The following is a 20,267-nucleotide window of genomic DNA, read 5'->3' on the forward strand; positions in this document are numbered from 1 at the left end:
GTATAAGCTGACCTATTTATGTATTGACAGAATGGTTTCTGAACTGCCAACACTTTTGGACAAAGAGCTGAACCACAAAAGCGTCATGAATCTGTTGGGCGAGTGGGCTTATTAACAAAAGACCCTCCTCATAAATGTACAGCAGAGTAACTTATTAGCAGCAGCGTGATCCAGCACCAATAGCCCAAAGTATCTCCTGCCACAAACTATCACCAAGTTTAAGATCTTCAGGAGAGGCCCTGCTCTCAATCCCACCACTGCCGATTCAGTTCCGAGCACAATTCAAAGTGCTGGTCTTGACCTATAAAACCCTATATGGCACCGGCCCAGCGTACCTGTCCGAACATATCTCCTTCTATGTCCAGCCTAGGAATTTAAGATCTTCTGGAGGGGCCCTGCTCTCAGCCCCGCCCTTGGTGGGGACGAGGGACAGGGCCTTCTTCGTGGTGGCCCCCCACTTGTGGAATTCACTCCCCGGGGAAATTAGATCATCATCATCCCTCCTCTCTTTCAGAAGGAAATTAAAAACATGGATATGGGACCAGGCCTTTGGGTAATCTGGCAGACTGACAATGGACAATGATGACTAAAGCTTTAGAAACGGACTATGATAAGCAGAAAGAATTTATTAATTATGGACTTGGCAAAACAATGGCCACCAGGCTGGTTTTTTATTGTATTTTTATTGTATTAATGTAATGTTTTAATTGTTATAATTACTGTTATTATGTATTTTATTGTGTGAATTGTAGGCATCAACATATGCCTGTTGGAAGCCGCCCTGAGTCCCCCTTAGGGGGTTGAGAAGGGCGGGGTAGAAGTACCCAAAATAAATAAATAAATATCGCAAGCGTGCTTGATAGGTAAGAGAGACAGGGCCTTCTCAGCAGTGGCCCCCTGCCTATGGAACACCCTCTCTAGAGATATCAGATTGGCCACCTCTCTCTTGTCTGTTAGAAGGAAAATCAAGGCCTGGTTATGGGACCAAGCGTTTGATCAGTCAGCAGCAAGTGGAAGAAGATCACACAACTTATGGCAATGAATTGACCCCAACTGGTTTTTGGATTTCGATTTTAATGGATGTATCTTAATTTATTGTTTTAATTGTTGTTTCAATATTTTGAATATTTTGATTGTACTGTGGTTGTTTTTATGATGCTAGCATCGTATGATGCTTTTGTTAGGCCGCCCTGAGTCCCCCTTCAGGGAGAGAAGGGCAGGGTATAAATACAGGAAATAAATAATAAATAAATAAATAAAATGATAAAAATAACAAAAATACACAGACCAATATTATCTCTTCCATAGGAGGCCTTTCTTTGTAGTAAAATAATATGGTTGCACTATTTACAACAACAAGGTTTCCATAACACAAATAAACAAATACATAGTAACTTAGGCATGTGCAACCATGGTTCTAAATGATTCTAAAGTACTTACAAAACTAAAGTTCTGGTGGTGAAAACTAGGGGGCGCTGGTGCTTTGCTTCTACAGTGTTGCTAAACTTCTGGTGGTGAAACTTTCAGAAATCTAACACAACTTTCAAATTTTCATTATAAATGGCAGTTCCTAATAGGTTCTGTCATAAAAGTCACCAATAATGAAATAATAATGAAATTTTGAAAGTTTTGTAAGAGTTCTGACATTTTCACCACCAGAACTTTAGCAACACTAAAGGAAGGAAACACAAAAAAACAACACCCTTAAAGAGGTTTGGGAAGAAGATTTAGGGATAAAAATAAACGAAACAGAGTGGCAACAATTATGGAAACAAAGACATTAAAAAATTTATCAATACGGGATAAAGAAAATTATTATAAGCTAATATGGAAGTGGTATCTGACACCAGTAAGAATCGCATACATAAATAAAAATAATTCAAAAAATTGCTGGAGAGGGTGTCAAGAATCAGGAACATATATACATATGTGGTGGCAATGTAAATATGTAAATAATTTTTGGGAGAAAGTATTTAGAGAAATAGAAGATATAATGAATATGAAAATTGAGAAAAGTCCTAGTATAGCTTTATTATCATTATATAACAATAAACAATTGAAAAAGTAGGATAAAGAAGTGATAACAAACTTATTAACAATAGCAAGACTGCTCATAGCAAGGAACTGGAAAAAAGAAATATATAAATAGAGGAGTGGTACAAGGAAGCATGGAAATTGGCAATAAAGGATAAGCTTACGTGTATATTAAAAGTTAAAAAGGTATATGGAAACAGCGATTTTGATGCTGTATGGGGAAAATTTGTTGTAAATGGTTTAAAAAACAAAGAAGGAAGGTTACCGCCACAAGAAGAAATGAGATTTTGGACAAATGGTATGTAAAAGTTGTGGCTTGAAATGCGGGGAGGGGAGCACAGTGGTGGGAAAAAAGGGGGAAATAATAAGATTATATGTTAAAGAGGGTGATGACTAATATGTAATTGCTATAAACAAATGTATAACAAACGTAATAACTATGATAAAACAATAAAAAATATTATTTTTTAAAAAAAGATCTTTAATTTTTACCACCAGAACTTTAGTTTTGTAAGTACTTTAGAACCATTTAGAACCATGGTTGCAGCAGGCTTCGTACTGGAGCTTTCTTACACTAGGCTTCTCTCACACAGAGGTTTGCCTCACACTCCTCAGGATGACATTAGCTTTGGCCCACTAACTCTAACAGGCTTTGGCCTACTAACTCTTTCAGTGCTTGACTCACACTTTTGTAATCAAAAATATCCAGTTAATTTTTTAATATTTCTGACAGAATCTCCCATCAGGAAAGGGTCCTTAAATTCACTGATCTGTGTGTTAGGATGAGGGGATTTGTTTTTAAATACACATATGGAGGAAGCATTTAGGTATAGAGCCCTCCAATTTCAAGTGGACCATTACTCAGAAATGGGCCACTGGTGGCTTCCACATTGGCGAAACCACCCTGGGCTTTAGTCTGAACTTTAAAGGAGCTATCCAAGCTGCTGACCCCTACCCTTGAAAGAGTAGCTTGGATAGTTCAGACTAAAACTTCAAGTGGATTCACTCACACACACACAAAAGTTCATCATCACAATGGAAAGTGATCAAGGGGACCTGACCCGTGTATTTGGGTCATGCTATGTTAAACACTAAGATAATTTGTTCCACATCACAATTAGGAAAACTGCCATGGTCAAACCTGAAGCGTCCACTGTGCCACAAATGCGTCAAGGAAAAGATTTTAAAAACACAGACATGTGTGCACACACGTGAGGAGGCTTTACAAATGAAAAGAGTGAACATGCCCAGTAGGAGAAACAATGCTAAGAGATTGATCTCCTCCACACAGAATCCTATCTCCAGTTTTGCAAACTCTCAGCCAGTTGCTGCCACAACCAGATGGGAGCATTAGTTCTCACCTGGGTGAGGGCACATTTCACATTCTTCCGAAGGCACCTCCAACCAACCAGACTCTTCATGAGCTGCATTCTTCTCGAGATGTTTGTGGTGACAGGTGTCCAATGGGTGGTTCTACGAGATATGCATATGAAAGTCCTACCATAACCTGGGGAGGAAGGAAAAGAAGCCTGTCAAGTCAAGAAGTACAAGAAGTAATGTCCTCTTCCTCCTCCTCCTCCTCCTCTCCATAGGCTAAATGTAAAACCACAACTCTCATAATTGGATCACATTTGGACATGGCAGTAAAAATGCAGATATACCCATCGCAACGTTGGATTAACACTGAGCTGAAGAGTTTGCATTTGAACTTTCTTCAGCAAGCTCAAGCTTGAAGGTTGTGTGTGTGTCTGCTTGTTTCAGACCCACAAAGAGCTTGTGAACATGAAATCTGCATTGGCACAAGTGGCTCTTAGGAAGCCAAGCGAAGGAACTGAGTAGGCAGTTCAGAAATTGCTTCTTCATCCATTTCAGCCCAGCCAGCGGAGATAGAAATCAGGGGAAACAATGTGGAGGATAAAACTACTCAAGACTGTGGTTCTAGAACTAGCGTTTCCACTCTGGTTGCAGGAATGGGCAGGCGTGGGAGCATGCACGAGGAACTGGGGAGTTTGGTTGAACTTTGAGGTGGTAAGAATGACTAAGCCATAGGCAAAGCCCAGTTTATATACCATTGTTTTCAGTGAGAAGCACACTATGGAATTCTGATCAGAGAAATACAGCTACTAACAGGAGAAACCAAACCTCCGCCTTTTCTCTTCCTTGCCTGACTTTACTAGAAAACTTCCAGAATTCTTTCCCAAAGACTAGCGCATAGAAAAGTTTCTATTTTTTAGAAATGAATTCCCAAGTCCTGAAATTCTGAGGCGTACGTGTTCTACTTGTGCATTTTAATATTTTAATATTTGTAATGGCTTTAATGGCATAATTTTTTGAATATTTGTCTTTTAATGTTTTATATCACTTCAATTAGCATTTATATTTATTGTTAGCTGCCCTGAGTCCCTGTAACACGATAAAAACAAAGTCAATAAATACATCTAAAGTAAAGGTAAAGGTTTCCCCTTGACATTAAGTCCAATCGTGACCAACTCTGGGGGTTGGTGTTCATCTCCATTTCTAAGCCGAAGAGCCAGCATTGTCCGTAGACACCTTCAGGGTCATGTGGCCGGCATGACTGCATGGAGCACCATTACCTTCCAGCCGGAGCAGTACCTATTGATTTATTTATTATTTATTTATTTGTGACATTTCTATGCTGTCCTTCTCACCCCGAAGGGGACTCAGAGCGGCTTACAAGGTGCCGCCCGTACCTTGGGAAGTCTGATCTGGCCACAGTGGTCCACACTCTTGTTACATCCTGAATAGATTACTGCAATGTGCTCTACGTGGGGTTGCCTTTGAAGACTGTTCGGAAACTTCAATTAGTCCAATGGGCAGCAGCTAGATTACTCACCGGAGCGTCATACAGGGAGCATGCCACCCCCCTGCTGTGTCAGCTCCACTGGCTGCCAATCCAGTTCCGAGCACAATTCAAAGTGCTGGTTTTGACCTACAAAGCCCTATACAGCTCCAGCCCAGCGTACCTGTCTGAACGGATCTCCTTCTACATCCCACCTCGGAGTTTAAGATCCTCTGGGGAGGCCCTGCTCTCGGCCCCACCTTTATCACAAGCAAGACTGGTGGGGACAAGGTACAGGGCCTTCTCGGTGGTGGCCCCTCGCCTGTGGAATTCACTCCCCGGGAAAATTAGGTCATCAACATCCCTCCTCTCTTTCAGAAGGAAGTTAAAAACCTGGATATGGGACCAGGCCTTTGGGTAAGCTGGCAGATGGATAAAAGACAATGACGACCAGAGTAGGAAAGGACTATGACAATGCTGGGTGGATTATGGATTTATGAATTGGCGAACGTTGACCACAAGATGATTTTATTGCTGCTATTGTATTAATTTGATTGTTTTAACTAGTTATAATTGTTGTTGTTATACTGTATTTTGTATATTGTATTTTGTGAACTGTTGGTCATCGAATTGTGCCTTTTGTAAGCCGCCCTGAGTCCCCCCTAGGGGGTTGAGAAGGGCGGGGTAGAAGCACTTGAAATAAATAAATAATAATAATAATAATAATAATAATAACACACACACATATTATAGCATTAGCATAGTACAATATCAGTATTAAATATTGCTATATTGTACTATACCAATTATATTGTAATATTATTAGTAATATTACATGTAATACAAATATATAATTATAATATCATATTATTAGTAGTATTATTATTATATTGTATTACATTGTAATATTATAAATATTATATTATATTATATTATATTATATTATATTATATTGTTAGAATAGCATAGGAGATATACCTGTGGAATGTCCAGGGTGGGAGAAAGAAAGAACTCTTGCCTACCCACATTTGCATGTTTTCGAACTGCTGGGCTGACAGGAGCTGGGCCTAAGAGCAGGAGCTCACCCCACTCCCCGGATTTAAACTGCCGACCTTTTGGTTAGCAGGTTCAGCAACTCAACTGCACCACTGGGGTTTCCTCAAATACATATAAATAACATGTTTAATTGTTATGCTGGCTGGACGATCATGGGAATGGTGGTCCAAAAAGGCAAGTTTTCCAAGCTCTGATAAAACTTTTGAGAAAACACAGGCAAGCTATCTTGTCAAGGATTTATAATCCTAAGGAGACTGATAGGCAACAGAGATCTTGGAACAAACCTGTCCTTACATATACAACTAGAAAGATGCAGGTACAGGACAGGTGTCACAAAATGAATTCCTGGGCACTCACCATTAGCAAGCTCAGCAGCCCCATCATGACTCCCAACATGATGTAGAGGTTATCCGTCAAGCCTCCAGCCCATAAAGGTCCCAGAATGGTTGCAATCCCTCCAACGGAACGACGGAGGCCTTGGCTGAACCCTGCAAGAGAGTGCATTCCTTGTCAACAACCTCTGTGAAAAGCTCATTGCAGCAATAAACAAACTTTAAGAACAAGCACAAAAGGGGTAAATATGAGGAGTGGTTAAGAGAACTGGGTTATGTTGTTTATCATGGAGAAGACAATAGCGATATAACATCCACCTTTTACCATCTGACATATTGCTCCTGTAAACATCGAGCAGGTCCATAGTTTTTAGGATATGAGTGCCATTTTTAGGGGATTTTTTTCTACTAAAATATAGGAATTCTTCATTTCTATCCCAGATGGATTTCCTGAAGCAATAAATATAATTTTAAAACATTACAAGAGCCTCCTGAGCATTTCTCGCCAAATTTGGTACTACAATCCCATATTGCACTGGCTATTATTTATTTATTTGCCCTATTTTTACCCTGCCTTTCTCTACCCCGAAGGAGACTCAAGGCGACTGACATATAGGCAATTATTCAATACCTTACATGTGTGTGTGTGTGTGTGTGTGTGTGTGTGTGAGAGAGAGAGAGAGAGAGAGAGAGTATATGTATGTATAGCCCAAAGTATATGTATGTACAGCCCACAATTCCAATAATATTAAAATTAAATTAATACACGTTAAACATTTAAAAACATTACAATCCATATGAAATTCACACCACAATCACCATAATCTTAGTCCAAGTCATTCTATAGTCATTGTACATATTTCAAATCTGTTATTGCACTGCACTATTCTTTGAAAGCCTGATCCAAAAAAAAAGCAACAACAAGTTTTTACTTTTCTTCTGAAGGATAGGAGGGAGGGAGCTGATCTGATGTCACTGGGGAAGGAGTTCCATAGCCAAGGGGCCACCACTGAGAAGGCCCTGTCTCTCATTCCCACCAGTCGCACCTATGAGGAAGGCGGGCCAAGAGCAAGGCCTCCCCAGACAATCTTAATCTCCGAGGTAGTTCATAGGGGAAGGTACATTTAGACAGGTAAGCTGGGCCATAATTGTTTAGGGCTTTATAGGCTAAAACAGGGATCCTCATATCTGGGGGCCGGATATGGTCCTCCAAGGTCATTTACCCGGCCCTCGCTTACGATCAACCTAAGTCTGAAACTACTTGAAAGCACACAATAGCAACAACAACAACCCTATCTCATCAGCCCAAAGCAGGCCCACACTTCCCATTGAAATAATAATGATAGTAATTATTTTAAAAGATTTGCTAAAATTGTTCTTCATTTTAATTCTTGTATTATTTTAAGTGGTTTTTTTTCTCTCACTACAAATAAGATATGTGTGGTGTGCATAGGAATTCATTCATATATTTTTTTCAAATTATAATCTGGCCCTCCAACAGTTTGAAGGACTGTGACCTGGCCCTCTGTTTAAAAGGTTTAAGGACCCCTGGGCTAAAGCCAGCACTTTGAATTGTGCTCGTTAGCGGACTGGCAGCCAGTGAAGCTGGCGCAACAGGAGGGATGTACTCTCTCTGTACGCTGCTCCGGTGATCAACATGACTGCTACCCATTGGATCAATTGAAGTTTCTGAACAGTCTTCAAAGGCAACCCCACATAGAGCGTGTTGTAGTAGTCTATACGGGATATAACAAGAACTATGCAGGTTATGCTGTACTCTGCTTGATATAGATACCAAATATTCCCGCACTACCATAATTGCAAGTTTTTTATTTAAAAAAAAATCTAAGTTCAACTTCGGCCAGAAGATGACCACAGAGTTATGCTGGAGGATCTAGAGCAGGGGTCCTCAAACTAAGGTCCGAGGGCTGGATACAGCCCTCCAGGGTCATTTATCTGGCCCTCGCTCAAGGTCAACTTAAGTCTGAAACAACTTGAAAGCACACAACAACAACAACCCTATCTCATCAGCTAAAAGCAGGTCCACACCACTCACTGAAATACTAATAAGTTTATATTTGTTAAAATTGTTCTTCATTTTAATTATTGTATTGTTTTAAAGTGTTTTTTGCACTACAAATAAGATATGTGCAGTGTGCATAGGAATTCATTCATGTTTTTTTCAAATTTTAATCTGGCCCTCCAACAGTTTGAGGGACAGTGAGCTGGCCCTCTGTTTAAAAAGTTTGAGGACCCCTGATCTAGAGATTCCTAAGAGAGATGTTAAGTGGGTTGTTATGGGTTTTTCACCTGCACTACCTCAGTACATCACTACCTCTGAGGATGCTTGCCATAGATGCAGGCGAAACGTCAGGAGAGAATGCCTCTAGAACATGGCCATATAGCCCAGAAAAACCTACAACAACCCAGTGATTCCGGCCATGAAAGCCTTCGACAATACAGAGATGTTAAGGTAAAGGTAAAGGTTTTCCCCTGACATTAAGAAAGATGTCACCTCAGGTTTTTAAAAAAATAGCAATTTTATTATTTGCTATTATTATTTACTTTTGCAGTAGTCCTGTCCAAGCAATTTGGTGGAGCCAACTGCATGCGTAAGTCTAACTCACAATCATTCTTCAGGACAGGGGGTCTTGAATGCAAGGAAACCTACTTTTTGATTTGGGAATGAATAATTGTGAACATGCTTTCCATCCCTATTCCCATCATCCCCCTCTACTGCCTCTGTTGATGGGCATTACAGCCCCAACACCATCTGAAGAGGCACAAGTTGCCCATCCTTGGACCACCTCTGATTGCACTTCCAAAGATAATGAGACTGAGGCAGTGGAACAGAGCACATTGCATTAGTACCAGCAAAGTAGATCTTGCAATTCCACTTCGGTTACTTTAAAAGGTGTTAAAACTCTCAAGCAGAAAAAAAGAAACAGAAAGCTGGTTATCTCCCCCAAGTTTGGAAGCAATGTCATGCCGCAATGCTTCACTGCTCAGAAGCGGAAGGTAGAAACAACCCAACATTTTAAAAAAAAATACATGAAATCAACAGGAAATGCACAAGAGGGCAAAACTTGGCTGTAACAAGAGCCAGGAAAATGCCACCCAGTCAATAAGAGAAAGCTGGCCAAGCGCAACAGCAGTCCAGATGAAAATGAGACTCTGCGACCATTGTAATCAGTCCAGAGAGGGAAAGAGATCAATCAATAAAGGCCATCTTTCAAATGTACACACTGCATCTTCATCCAAAACTCAATTTCATGGACATAAATGTAAGCATTTAAAACCATGGAGAATAAACCATATGTAGTCCAATCAACTAGAGAGATAAAATGAAACTTGAGCAAATGTAAAGGTGTTTTTTTTAATAGGTGCTAAAAGGAATACTTCTGAAATGTTTCAGGGAGTTCTAAAAGTGTGGAACAATAATAAATGAGCCCCTCGTTTGTATGTGTATAATGTACAATGTCTTCCCCATTAATGTATTTGGAGAAAGGCTTCCTCTGCCAATGTTTAATGCAGAAGTATGGGAAGAAACATTAATAACCTTAGATATGCAGATGACACCACTTTGATGGCCGAAAGCAAGGAGGAGCTGAGGTGCCTTCTAATCAAGGTGAAAGAAGAAAGCACAAAAGCTGGGTTGCAGGTAAACATAAAAAAAACCAAGATTTATGGCAAAAAAAATGATTGACAACTGGGAAATAGAGGGAGAAAACGTGGAGCAGTGACAAACTTTGTACTTCTAGGTGCAAAGATAACTGCAGACGCAGACTGCAGCTAGGAAATCAGGAGACGCTTATTTCTTGGGAGGAGAGCAATGTCCAATCTTGATAAAACAGTGAAGAGTAGAGACATCAGACTGGCAACAAAGATCCACCTAGTCAAAGCCATGGTATTCCCTGTAGTAACCTACGGATGTGAGAGCTGGACCATAGGGAAGGCTGAGTGAAGGAAGAGAGATGCTTTTGAACTGTGGTGTTGGAGGAAAGTTCTGAGAGTGCCTTGGACTGCGAGAAGATCCAACCAGTCCATACTTCAGGAAATAAAGCCCGACTGGTCATTGGAGGGAAGGATATTAGAGGTCAAGATGAAGTACTTTGGCCACATCATGAGAAGAAAGGAAACCTTAGAGAAGACAATGATGCTGGGGAAAATGGGAGGAAAAAGGAAGAGGGGCCGACCAAGGGCAAGATGGATGGATGGCATCCTTGAAGTGACTGGATTGACCTTGAAGGAGCTGGGAGTGGTTACGGCCGACAGGGAGCTCTGCCGTGGGCTGGTCCGTGAGGTCACGAAGAGTCGGAAATGACTGAACGAATGAACAATAACAACATGGGAAGAAGGACTCCTTAAAGTCTTGGAGACCACAGTCATTTAGGTCCTTAAAGTCATGGAGAAGCACATTGGGAGTATTGCAGGAATTTTTCCCATTATTTACATCAGTGATTCCCAATATTTTTAGAAGAAATCAGGATTCAATGCCACAACATGTGGGTCACCATGAGCTCACCTTGTGTCCTCTCAGCCGTGACCTTAGAAAAGAGTGACACCTGGGAGACTGCAACAAAAGGTAAGCCTAGAACCTGTAGGAACACACCAATCACCAGCTCCGTCAGGAGGACCGCAAAGGAACCTGAAGATGAGAAAGACCATGAAATTATGATGGTATGACAAAGAGGGGGTTTTTTTCACAAGGAAGTTCCAAAAATACAGGAAAACTTCAAAAAACCAAAACATCTGGGGACCCACAGATTGAGAACTACTGCTCTATCACAATGTAAATCCCTAGTAAAAAAAAATCCACTATTGGGTTACAGCAGGCATGGGCAAACTTTAGCCCTCCAGGTGTTTTGGACTTCAACTCCCACAATTCCCAACAGTCTACAGGCTGTTAGGAATTGTGGGAGTTGAAGTCCAAAACACCTGGAGGGCCAAAGTTTGCCCATGCCTGAGTTACAGTGTGACCTAAATTGGGCTGTAAAAGTACCCTTAATGTCACTCAAATATATTGTTAAAAATAAATATTAGAAGCCTGTCATTAAGCCTGTATTTCATCCAAAAGCAGGTCTTAGATTTGGAAACATTAGCATTCACTAAAGAAGACTCTTATGTTCCTCCAAGTTACAACTGAGAAAATCTTTCAGATGCAGAGCAGGAGCTGGAGTTTTATTACAGCTGGCTATCACATATCAACAGAGCTTGCAAACGTTGCATTAAAAAGAAGGTTTTAGTTCCCCAAATCTGTCAGTGAGTATAACCAGTGGGGGATTCTGGGAGCTGCAATCCAAAACGAAATCTTTTCAAGGCCTGCTGATTACAGAAAGGTGTCAAACACAGATGGGCACAAAGCTGCCAATTGACCTTCTTTCCTACTTTCCATTTGTCCACCATCGTTACCTCGGGGCCACGCCAGGAAGAGCAGGCACCAGACGCAGGCAATGTTGCAGATGATGAGACCGAGAACCAAAATGACACGGTCTGTCAGGCGGGTGCTAAGGCAGCGCACCAGGAAGAAGCCCCCAATGACCTGAAGAAAGAGGGAAACTCAGGAATCAGCCTTATGTTATATCCACAGATATAGGATGGTACATGTGAAGTCGAACTTGGAGCTGAACATGAGTCAACAGTGTGATGCAGCAGCCAAAAAAGCCAATACAATTCTAGGCTGCACCAATAGGAGTCTAGATTGAGGGAAGTAATAATACCATTCTATTTTGCATAGACTTCAACTGGAACTGGGCACCACAGTTCAAGAAACATATCAACAATATTTATTTATTTACTTATTGCATTTGTATGTTGTCTTTCAAACCTTTTAAACAAAGCTTCTATTTCTGTTATTCCCAAAGCAGAAAACGGTCAATGATAGAATAATCACTTTATTGACTGTTGCAATGGCTAGCAGGCCTCAAAATGTTTTTGATTACAATAAATTAACCTGATCCATGTAGGTTTGTACTTTTGGAAAGGCATTTATTTTTAGAGATCATAATATTTTGGGAATCCAGAAATCTCCATAGCCTTTTGAAAATGTGACTTTTTTGGAGATTAATTGGCATTTGCACCATTTGGAATAATCATCACCTTTTTGGGTTGTGGTAGATTTTTTTGGGCTATATGGCCATGTTCTAGAGGCATTCTCTCCTGACGTTTTGCCTGCATCTATGACAAGCATCCTCAGAGGTTGTGACCGAAAAAACCTACAACAACCCAGTGATTCCCGCCATGAAAGCCTTTGACAATAACCTTTTTGCAAAGTATGATCTTCTTGAGAATAGTTAAATACTCATTTGAGTGAATCTCATCCTTAGTGGTAAATATCTACTAATATTCATGCAAGTCAAATTAGGCTTCTCAGTTGTTAGACTGGTATACCTGGTTATCTCTCTGAACTGTTAGGAACAAAGATATATCAATGCACAAAATATATAGCAGATCTTCAGAAGTGTTATTTCAGTTGCCCAAAAACATCTACTCTTCCATAAAATATATTACTTTTAAATCATGCTCTCAAGAGACCAAAAATAGGTAGTTTTGGTTAGAAGTAACATAGTTGATTTACTTACAAACTTCATGTATTCAGAATGCAGGTACATTTCTTATTGGTTGAGAGTGTAAACAGTAAGTTCTCTAAAGCCTTTTGTTTCAGTCTCTTCTTTGTTGCATACAAACTAACACTCTCTTCAGTCTAATACATTACTGAACATTAACTCAATAAAGATTAGTTACTCACTGCAGCGTACTGACACTACCAACTGCATACTAACTAACACGGCTAGCTTCATAAATTGTACTGTACTGCTTCTGATGCAAAAAATATATATCTAAAAATGGAGTCTAAGTCTGAATAGTCCCAGATCTGGTCATATGGTCTGCAGTCTCTCCCACAACCTCAAACAATATAGAGTTATGGGAAAGCGCATATCAACATATACATACATGATAGTAAGCAATCTGAATTATATACATAACAAATAACTAGTATAGGGAGTTTGTAGAAGGTTGCTATTTCCAACACATACATCATAGACAGGAAGCTGATAATAAAGGATTGACTGCAAATTTATTTGCTAGAACATTAGAAGACCTCTGTGCTAATGGGATTCATAGTACTCACCTCCACCCCACACAGGAAATACATGATGCTGTTCTCCAGTTCCCCAAAGTTCAGGTACTTCTGTGTGATTGGAGTTACCATGGTCTACAATGAAAAAAGGCATAAAAATAGCTTCAAGGTACGTTTAGATTGCAAGTCCTTTCAGTCATCCAGATCGCAAGACCTTCCAGGCATCCAAAACTTTCAAAACATTACCTTTCTGGCTACAATATCTGACATTTATAGAACAAATGTAGTTTAGGTAGGTAAAACGTGGCCCTTGAGATGTTATGGGACATTAACTTAACAGCTCCATTGGCTACCAATTTGCTACCGGGCCCAATTCAAAGTGCTGGCTTTGGCCTATAAAGCCCTAAACGGTTCTGGCCCAAGTTACCTATCCGATCGCATCTCTGCCTACGAACCCACTAGGACTTTGAGATCTTCCGGGGAGGCCCTGCTCTCGATCCCGCCTGCAACACAGGCACGGCTGGCGGAGACGAGAGACAGGGCATTCTCAGTGGTGGCCCCTCGGCTGTGGAACGCCCTTCCCATGGACATTAGATTGGCTCCCTCATTGATGGTATTCCGGAGAAAAGTGAAAACCTGGTTATTTGAACAGGCGTTTGAATAGGCAGTGCAATGAATTCAGGAAATGGAACTACGATTGACGAGTTTGGATCATGATTCTAGTTATGAGACGCCACTTGAATGTTTGCTACTGTTTAATTGTTTAGTCTGCTTCTGTGTTAATTGTTTTTAAATACCTTGTTGATGCCTCATTGAATTTTTGCTTTGATTGTTTTGCCTTGTGTTGCTTTGCTTGATTGTTGTTAACCGCTGTGAGTCGCCTTAGGGCTGAGAATAGCAGTATACAAATGAATGAATTAACTCCCAGAATGCTTCACCACTGGCGATGGTGACTAGGGCTAATGGGAGCTGCAGTCCAACAACATCTCAGGGGTCACATTTTGCAAATTTCTGCTTTAGAATACAAACAAGATGGGCAACCCATGCTTTGCAAAACATGAGTGGGCTATCCTGGCCGTTTCTGCAGACTTCCAACTGCTACAAGAGTGTCACTGGGAGAGTAAAAAGCCCATGAGAGACCTGGCAGTCCCTTATATAGGCCTGCAAATGTGGTGGTCAGAATTGGCCAGGCATTCAGTGCAAGCAAGTTGTGTTGCAGTGAATTCTTTGTAGGCCCTTCTGCCATGCCATCTGTTTGGGAAAAGGAATGGAGGTAAGTTGCATCAGTACACAAAACATTACTAAGGATTCTGCAAGTGCCGGTAATTTATTTTTTTATTTATTTATTTATAATTTATACCTTGCCCTTCTCAACCCCAGAGGGGGTACTCAGAGCAGCTAACACTGGCAACAATTCGATGCCACAATATCACAATGAACAACATAAAACCATAAATACACAATAGATTAAAAACAATAACATTAGTTATACCAGTGGTCCTCAAACTAAGGCCCGAGGGCCGGATACAGCCCTCCAAGGTCATTTACCCGGCCCTCATTCAGGGTCAACCTAAATCTGGAGTGACTTGAAGGCACACAACAACAACAACAACAATCCTATCTCATCAGCCAAAAGCAGGCCCACACTTTCCATTGAAATACTAATAAGTTTATATGTGTTAAAATTGTTCTTCATTTTAATTATTTAATTTTAAGTGTTTGCACTACAAATAAGATATGTGCAGTGTGCACAGGAATTCATTTTATTTATTTTTTTACAAATTATAATCTGGTTCTCCGACAGTTTGAGGGACTTTAACCTGGCCCTCTGTTTAAAAAGTTTGTGGACCCCTGAGTTATACAATTATATAGTCGTTTCCATTATTGCAACAATCATATGGTCCGGTTCAATGTCCAAAGTGCTGTTATGTCTGCTAGCCAAAGGCCTGGTTCCACAACCACGATTTCAGGAGGGAGGATGCTGATCTCATCTCGCTGGGGAGCAAGTTCCACAAGTGGGGGGTCACCAACAAGAAGGCCCCGTCCCTCATCCCCACCAGATGTGTTTGCGAGGCTGGTGGGACTGAGAGCAGGGCCTCCTTGGTGGATCTTAAACTATGAGGCGGAACGGAGAGGGAGATACGTTCGGACAAGTAAGCTGGGCCGGAGCCATATAGGGCTTTATAGGCCAGGACCGGCACTTTGAATTGTGCTCAGAAATAGAGCAGCAGCCCGTGGAGTTCATATAGCAGATGAGTGGTATGCTCCCTGTTTGGTGCTCCGGTGAGCAATCTGACTGCCGCCCGTTTGACTAGTTGAAGTTTCCAAACAGTCTTCAAAGGCAACCGCACGTAGAGTGTGTTGCAGTAATCTATTCAGGATGTAACCACCAATTGTCGGCAACTTCCATGAAATGTCACCATTTCAGCAGCTTATAAGAATACTTAATATTGTAGCCCTAGCACTGGAGGTAGCTTAAATCCACAATGATGTGCCTTATGTCACATCTACCAAAGCTACAGCAAGATATCCAAAAAAATGTTGGCAAGCCTGCAACTTTGAAACTTCCAAGACTGGCTAGGCTGTAGGAGAAAGGAGGAAGGGTGTGAGTAGAATACCACAGGCCCAACTTAGAATCATAGAATCAAAGACTTGGAAGAGACCTCATGGGCCATCCAGTCCAACCCCCTGCCAAGAAGCAGAAATATTGCATTCAGATCACCCCTGACAGATAGCCACCCAGCCTCTGTTTAAAAGCTTCCAAAGAAGGAGCCTCCACCACACTCCGGGGCAGAGAGTTCCACTGCTGAATGGCTCTCACAGGAAGTTCTTCTGCATTCCTACATACCCTCTTACCTCAAGTGCAGTTTGATTGAAGAGCGTGATAAACTGGGCAGTGAGGAGGACCACCACCTCTTCCCTCAAGTATTCTGCAACAACAAGAAGAGTCCTGTCTGCCCTTGGCATATTCCTGTTGATGCTAGGATGTTGCATATCAACTTATCACACCCCCATGAATTTCACAAGGATTTCTTTAGTATGAAATACTCAGAGGTGCTTTTGCCACATCCTTCCTCTGAACTATAGACTATAGCTCTAGGGCTGTTTTGGCAGCCTCCCATCTAAAGACTAACCAGGACAGACCCTGCTTAGCTTCATAAAGCAGATTGGATCTTGTACCTTTAAGGCAGTGTTACTCAACCTGGGGGTCGGGACCCTTGAGGAGACTGCATGGGGTTATCACAGGGGTCACCAAAGACCATCAGTAAACACATATTTCTGATGGTCTTAGGAACTCCTTTGGCAGAGACTGCTGAAGATCTGTCCGCTTGTCCGTCTCTTTGTTTTTGGAAACAGATGGCAAATCCTCCCACCCAAAGCCCTCCTCCTGCTCTCTGGATGTAGGTGAACTACAACTCCAAAACTCAAGGTCAATGCCCACCAAACCCTTCCAGTATTTTCTGTTGGTCATGGGAGTTCTGTATGTCAAGTTTATCCCAATTCCAGTGTTGGTGGAGTTCAGAATGCTCTTTGATTATATGTTTTGGGCAACAGCAATTTCAACTTCAACTTCAATTAAATATTTTAAAACTCTGCTAGTCAAATATATGGTTTTTTGTGCAGTGGCATGTCTTTGTCCCTGAAACTTCAAAGACATGGTTTATCAGTTTAACAGCTGAGTTACCTGTGTGCCATTACATGAATGGTTATGAACATCACTTTTTCTAAGGGTTGACTTCTAACAAGGTCGTGACTTTCCTTGACTAGTGGTTTTTAAAAGGTGGTCTCCAGAAGATCATGGAGATTCACATTTGCAAAAAGGTTATGAATGCCATTTCTCCAAAAGCATCATGCTAGACGACCTAGAGCAGTGGTTCTCAACCTACATAATGTCGTGACCCCTTAATACAGTTCCTTATGTTTTGGTGACCCCCAACCATAACATTGTTTTTGTTGCTACTTCATAACTGTAATTTCGCTACTGTTATGAATCGTAATGTAAATATCTGATAGGCAGGATGGATTTTCATTCACTGGACCAAATTTGGCACAAATACCCAATACGCCCAAATTTGAATACTGGTGGGGTTAGAGGAGATTGATGTTGTCATTTTTGGAGTTGTAGTTGCTGGGATTTATAGTTCGCTTACAATCAAAGAGCTTTCTGAACTCCACCAACGATGGAATTGAATCAGACCTGGCCACACAGAAATCCCATGACCAACAGAAAATGCTAGAATGGCTTGGTGGGCATTGACCTTTAGTTTGGGAGTTGTAGTTCACCTAAATCCAGAGAGCACTGTGGACTCAAACAATGATCAATCTGGACCAAACTAGGCACAAACACTCAATATGTCCAAATGTGGACTCTGGTGGAGTTTGGGGAAAATAGAACTTGACATTTGGGAGTTGTAGTTGCTGGGATTTATAGTTCACCTACAATCAAAGAGCATTCTGAACCCCACCAATGATAGAATTAGGCCAAACTTCCCACACAGAACCCCCATGACCAACAGAAAATATTGTATATTCTGATGGTCTTCGGGGACCCCTCTAACACCCCCTCGCGACCCCCCCCCGGGGTCCCAACCCCCAGGCTGAGAAACATTGACCTAGAGATTCAGAGATAAAACTTCTCTAGGTATTTGTCTGAATTACCTCAAGTTTCCTGAAAATGGGTTTTTAAAGTTTTTGTTTGTTTTTCTTCTTTCATGCGGCACTGCAAAAAATGCAGGCCCTACTATAATAACAAGCTTATCCCAGGCTTGTCCCATATAGGGCTAGTGTTTTATGGCCACATGCCCATTTCCATGCATAGGAAAAGCTCACCTCTCATGGAGCTGAAGTCATGGAAGGGGCTCTTCTCCTCCTCATCCGCCAAGTGTCCATTAGGCACGTACCGACACTCATCCCCCAGGGATGGTTCCCGGTGCTCCACCACGGTGCTGCCATAGCTTCCTGTCTCCACTGCTTCCTCTTGACCAGCTTCGTGCTTCATGAGTGGCTCCTGCTCTTCTTCTTCCAGAGCGTCCCGTGCCGCTGTGGGCACAGGCCTGGGAGAACGGCCTGAACGTGACGGCTGGAGATCGTAGTACATAGTCACCACAAGGATTTGGAGCAGGAGCCATACCAGGCACATGAAGAGCTGTGGGCAGAAGAAATGAATGAATGAATGAATGAAGCTTTATTTATAGCCCGCCCGATCTCGCCGAAGGAACTCAGGACAGTTCACAACAAAATACACAGTGGTAACCATTCAATGCCAACAATAACATATCTATACAAATAAAAATGTAATGTTCATTTGTGGGATTAACATAACTCAAAAACCACTGGACAAATTGACACGAAATTTGGACACTACACTCCTAACAAACCAACAAGTGGCCATCACTCATAAACCCCTCCCAAAATACAGCATAAAGGACATAAAAACCCCAAAAAACTAAATGACGATACAGTACATGCACGAAATTGACAGCTCCCAGCATCCCCTAGAGCGGGCCCTTAAGAGGAGGAGGATGTTCCATATGCACTGCTTCCAAGCTGCAAGCTTGCTTCTCCTTGGATTTCTTTGAGAGCATCCCAATCCATACATATTTCCTATTTCCTATTCCTGGACTGCAACTCCCAGCAATCCTCCTGATAGATAAGATATATAGATTAGATAGAGATAGATAATAGGTAGATAGATCAATCAATCAGGAAGACTGCTAGGAGTTACAGTCCAAGAATAGGTAGAGAAGAAAGAAAGGAGAGAAAGAAAAGGGGAGGGGAAGGAAGGAAAGAGGTAGAGAAGGAAGGAAGGAAAGAAGGAAATAAAAAAGGAGACAAAGAGAGAGGAAAGGTTGGCCACAGCATTGCGGGTACGGCTAGTAAACAAATAAAAAGCAACTGAATAAGTTATGAAGCAACTTAAGTAAACCATATGTGACACAATACACATAATTACAAACATATTAAGTCCTTAAAATCTCATTAAAAACTCCAAGATTAGGCTCAAATTGTTGGAGGGGAAATGATGAATCACAAATTAACAGGGTGGATATTAGCAGCTAGGCGAGAGTGCATATAGATGTACTTAATCCTCCACCTCCCCATAAGCTAAATTACATAGATGTGTTTTAATAGCTTTCTGAAGGAGAGAAGGGAGGAGGCCATCAAGTATATATGTACACCTACACCCACACCTCCACAAACGTATCCATACATACACACAAGAATTAAAGCTGACCTAATGTAACCCTAAAACTAATACATCATACTGAAACACTAAACACTGAATGCCAGCTATTACTAATCAATTTAATGTACTATGGGGATCTGACCTTCCCCAATGTATATAAGAAATTATTAAGAGAAAAAAAGACTGCGGGAAAAAGGGAGAGTATAATTCTAACCTTATAGAGCTAACTAAATAATCCTACTATGATTATTAATACCTGGAACCACAAATTATTGCATCCGTACTATTCTTCTTGCTTCAAAATGCGTCAATAAGGAGGACAAGTAGGGTGCTACAGCAGAGAAGGCCCTTTCCCACATCCTTTCAAGTGTAATCATTCTACTGCTGGAGAACAGAGTAAAGTCACGAATTCAGAACGCTTGCTACTAGTCACTACTCACCCCAGGCGATGTGAACTTGTTGACCGTGAAGGGCCCAATCTGGAAGTTACAGAGCCGCAGAAAGAGGTTGCAGGCTGGCCCTAGGAGCAAATGTGACAGGACCAAGGGTTGATGTTACTATCTTATAAAACCGATAAAATCAATTCAAAATAATCGAGAAGTCACATGGATATTTTGGGGTGCAATTTAAGAGGAATCCCAGCACTTCCCTGCAGACCTGAAGCAGGGAACCATGAGCCTTCCAGACTCTTTGGCCATCAACTTCTAGAAGACCTAGCAAGCAATGACCAATGGTAAGGTATTATGGTTCAAAACTATAGCCCACTCTTGCTCTATA

At 41.3% G+C, this 20,267-nt stretch overlaps 1 protein-coding gene across 1 annotated transcript in view; it reads right to left on the reverse strand.

Moving 5' to 3' along the window:
• Window positions 1-20,267, reverse strand: part of LOC132770459 (major facilitator superfamily domain-containing protein 8-like) — a 40,779-nt gene that overhangs the window by 4,828 nt on the left and 15,684 nt on the right. Inside the window, exons 5-12 of the mRNA XM_060767415.2 lie at window positions 19,931-20,010; window positions 18,134-18,449; window positions 16,160-16,233; window positions 13,355-13,438; window positions 11,635-11,764; window positions 10,748-10,870; window positions 6,248-6,378; window positions 3,396-3,541 (exon numbers count right to left, since the gene is read on the reverse strand). Of these exons, the coding sequence (XP_060623398.2) occupies window positions 3,452-3,541; window positions 6,248-6,378; window positions 10,748-10,870; window positions 11,635-11,764; window positions 13,355-13,438; window positions 16,160-16,233; window positions 18,134-18,449; window positions 19,931-20,010 (1,028 nt within the window). The 3' untranslated portion in view covers window positions 3,396-3,451. The remainder of the gene's footprint in view (window positions 1-3,395; window positions 3,542-6,247; window positions 6,379-10,747; window positions 10,871-11,634; window positions 11,765-13,354; window positions 13,439-16,159; window positions 16,234-18,133; window positions 18,450-19,930; window positions 20,011-20,267) is intronic.

This window comes from Anolis sagrei, chromosome 3 (assembly GCF_037176765.1).
Source record: "Anolis sagrei isolate rAnoSag1 chromosome 3, rAnoSag1.mat, whole genome shotgun sequence".
Classification (NCBI taxonomy): Eukaryota; Metazoa; Chordata; class Lepidosauria; order Squamata; family Dactyloidae; genus Anolis; species Anolis sagrei.